Genomic DNA, 3,731 nt, shown 5'->3' with positions numbered 1-3,731 from the left:
CCCTCTCTCTCTCTCCTCCCCCTCCCCTTCCTTTCCCCTCTCTCTCTCCTCTCTCCCCCTCTCCCTCTTTCTCCTCTCCATTTCTCTCCATCTCTTTCTTTCTCAGGCATTGTGATCATGATGAGCTTCTGTGACAAGGTGGATATATATGAATTTTTGCCCTCAAAACGCAAAACAGACATTTGTTACTACTACCAGCGCTTCTTCGACAGCGCATGCACTATGGGCGCTTACCACCCCCTTCTCTTTGAGAAGAACATGGTGAAACACCTCAGCCAAGGGACAGACGAGGACATTTACCTGAAGGGGAAGGTGACGGTGTCTGGATTGAGGAGCGTCCGCTGCTAGCGCTGGGCGGATCCCTGGGCTGCTTCGCCCTCGCGCCTCTCCTCCTGCGGACCCAAAGGCCTTTCCGAAGCACGCTGACCTGCCCAGAAGGTTCCCCTGCACCACTCCACTGCTGGGGAAGCTCTTCCCTTCATTCCGATTGCCTTCTGTTGCTCCCATCATGTCCCTCTGGGCAGGTATAGCAGGTGGAGGTCAGAAAAGATGGGCACAGCCCACCTCTTGATGCAGAGCTGAGGGACTTGGGGAGCCTGGGGGGAGGGTCAAACTCAGATACTCAAAGGGCTCCTTTTTCAACAGGCCCTTGGCAGGGCTCACTGGAAGGCCCTCTTTCCTGGCCAACTTTGGTCCCTGAAATTAGAAGCAATCCCCAGCTCTCTCCCCGCCCCCACATGGCACTGCCTTCATTCGCTGGTGCAGTCCATGGGTAGGAATCAAGGTGTAGGGCTTCACATTCTCCTCCTGACAGTCATCAGAGTCCTGATGGACTTTACTAGACCTGACTTTGGCTAAACGGTGCCCATCTGGGGGCATCAAGCCAAGAAAATATTTTTGGGGGGGGTCTCAAAATGTCTTCCTTTCAGGAAGCCAGCTGGTGACAATATCATTTCCTAGGCCCCCACCCCCAGCCGTCAAGCCCTTCTCGTGAGGTGTAGCTTCTCCCTTTGGAGGCTGAGCTCCAGTGGGCCTGGGCTAGTCTGGCACAGAGAAAGAAGCTTTGGCACCACTTAGTTGCTCTCTGTGCATGCTTCCTGTCTTGGGTTAGGTCCCAGCTCTGCCTTTTCCTGGGTGGGGGATGTCGGGCAAATCGCGGCATCTCTCCGAGCCTCAGTTTCCTCATCTGTAAAATGGGAATAATAAAGCTACCTACCTCACAGGGTTGTTGTGGGGCTCCAATGAGAGAATGTCTGTAAAGTGCTTAGTAACTGTAAAGTGTTCTCTGAATGTGAATGGATATTGTTAATGGTTTGTTTTCCTGTATAGCTGATTGCTCATGATCTCTAAAGTCTACCACTGGAAGGAATGTGCATTTTTAAACTTGCAATGTTTGGTTGACATGGAGTCATGGGAGCATAGGACTTAGAACAGAAAGGACCTTAGCGACTGTCTAGTCAAGGTCTACCGATTCCCAGGGATCCATGGATAGATTTCAAGCAGTTCATGCCCTTGGATGAGAAAAAAGTGGCATCTTTATTTTCACTACCCTCTCCCTGAAATCATGCATTTCCTCTGATTATGAAGGTAGGTGATAAAACATTCTGAGAAGGGTCCACAAATTTCATCAGACTTCCTAAGGGGTCCATGACACAGAAAAAGCAAAGAGGCCCTAATCTAGTCCAAACCCTCATCTTACAGATAATTTTGGCTGAGCTCCAGGGAGATAAAGTTATTTTCCAAGTTTAAGCAGGCAGGAAATAATAAGGTTGCAATTTGCATCCTGATCTACTGACTCAAATCCAGCTTGTTTTGCAAGCTATCACTGGCTTTTCCTGATCACCTGCTGTGTACCCAGTCCTATGCCCAGCTTCACTGTCTGGGAGAGAAATGGTGGGGACATGGTTACTCAAGCTAGTGTGAGATGGGGAGCTTACCTACATAGGACAAACAAAGCAAGGCAGTGTATGATCCAAGTTCAAGCAAGCCCCCTGAAGGGTGAGCAAATGGAATTACTACAGGTAGTAAATGTTCCTGGAGAAGTCCACAGGCGGGGAGAATGGTGGAGACACCATTATATTCAATTTCTAAGATCTCTTCCAACTGTCAAGCTTCTGATTCTAAGCCAGTCTCCCATCCCTTTCATGCCTACAGCTCAGACATGATATTGCTATGGAATCCATGACACCTTCAGGGCTTTTAAAATTTCTTAAAAAAAAAAAAAAGGACTCCTCTGAACCTTGGGGAATTTCCTGCTCTGTTCTCTGATGCACTGACAAAATTCTTCTGGTATTTGTTTCTGAGATATAAAAGGAAGAGAACTGAGATTATTGAGATATTCAGTGGGGATGCTGGGAATAGTAACTGTGATAGTCAGAAGCCAATCTTCTATCTAAATGTTCTGCTTAATTTAAGGAAGCTTCTTGAGGCTGTAATATTTTGAAATCTATGTTCTCTATATGGAGAAATAAGGTGAAATAAGGTTGAAATATAATTACTTCAGTGTTGGTCTCCTGAGATAGTTAATGATAACTATAAGATTTCCATGATTTGGTGCTGTGGGCAGGTCTTGTATTCAAGTAGGTTTTTGTCTTAATTCCCATGTTGAAATCTGTCATCCCACAGCATATCTGTCTGATCCTTTCAACTAATCATGTAAGCTTCTAGGGTTGACTTAGAGTTGCAATAGCAGACTCAGAAACTTCTGGGTTCCAGAAGGCCTGAGAAAGCTGTGGAAATTAACTGGGAATAGCCAAAGAAATTGTACAAATTTTAATAAATTTTGTTTTATAAAAGTTGATTTATGTCTTTTTTCCAAACTTTGATATTGTCAGGATGTCTGAATCTACGGACGTGAGGACTTCTTTCATTTTGTAGTTTTACTACCTGTTACCCCTAATACAAAGTCCTTGGTCTGGAATTTAATGCCTTTTAATACAAATGCTTTTGATTTATGCATTCATCTGACTTTTATAGAGTGTCCCAAAAGTCTTAGTGGAGTTTGAAACTTTAATAGTTTCTTAAAGCTTCATTTTTGTATTTATAGCACTTTGCACAGTTCCTGGCACACAGCAAGCACTCAACAAATGCTTATTGATTGATTGATAATTGACTTTAGAGGCCATTTAGCCAACCCCCTTATTTTGCAGATGAGGAAACCCAGGTCTAAGCAATCAATCAACAAGCATTTATGTAATATCTACTGTATGCCAGATGCCATGCCAAGTGCTGAGGTTGCAGAGACAAAAATGAAACTATCCTTGCCCTCAAGGAGCTTCTGTTCTATGAAGGAGACAACAGGTGCACATAGAGAGGTGTTTACAAAATTCATGTAAAATTAATTTCTAAATGCAAGATCATTTTGGGGAAATCCTTTGAGGTGATGGTTGAGCCAAGCTCTGAAGGAAAGAAAGACTTCTAAAGGGCAGAAGGCTTTGAGAGTGAAGAAATGAATGAATGAAGCCTTTATTAAATATTCTGTTCCAGTCATTGTTCAAATGCAAATAAAAAAATTGATTACAATGTCAATATAAAATACAAATATGATACAAACACAAAATATACAAATATAAAAAATTGATACAAATATAAAAATTGATGGTCATCTTAACAGGGGAGACAAAACATTAGAAAATAGAGAAAAATAAAAAGTTCAGGAGAGGGGTAAAAGAGAATAATTTTGATATTTTGACATCAATATATATGTGTGTAGATGTATATATGTAGAATAT

General features: G+C 43.0%; 1 protein-coding gene and 1 pseudogene across 2 annotated transcripts in view; both read left to right on the top strand.

The window, feature by feature from the left end:
- Positions 1 to 2,795, top strand: part of ST6GAL1 (ST6 beta-galactoside alpha-2,6-sialyltransferase 1) — a 121,685-nt gene extending 118,890 nt beyond the window's left edge. For both annotated transcript variants that reach the window (XM_069089389.1, XM_069089387.1), the window contains one exon: positions 107 to 2,795. In XM_069089389.1, the coding sequence (XP_068945490.1) occupies positions 107 to 348 (242 nt within the window). In that variant the 3' untranslated portion in view covers positions 349 to 2,795. The remainder of the gene's footprint in view (positions 1 to 106) is intronic.
- Positions 509 to 3,731, top strand: part of LOC138162029 (nucleolin-like) — a 6,041-nt pseudogene continuing 2,818 nt past the window's right edge.

Source organism: Petaurus breviceps, unplaced genomic scaffold (genome assembly GCF_028583685.1).
Source record: "Petaurus breviceps papuanus isolate PSGF00001 unplaced genomic scaffold, PetGlider_PUasm1.0 186, whole genome shotgun sequence".
Lineage (NCBI taxonomy): Eukaryota > Metazoa > Chordata > Mammalia > Diprotodontia > Petauridae > Petaurus > Petaurus breviceps.
This window is presented reverse-complemented; position numbering and strand designations above follow the sequence as displayed.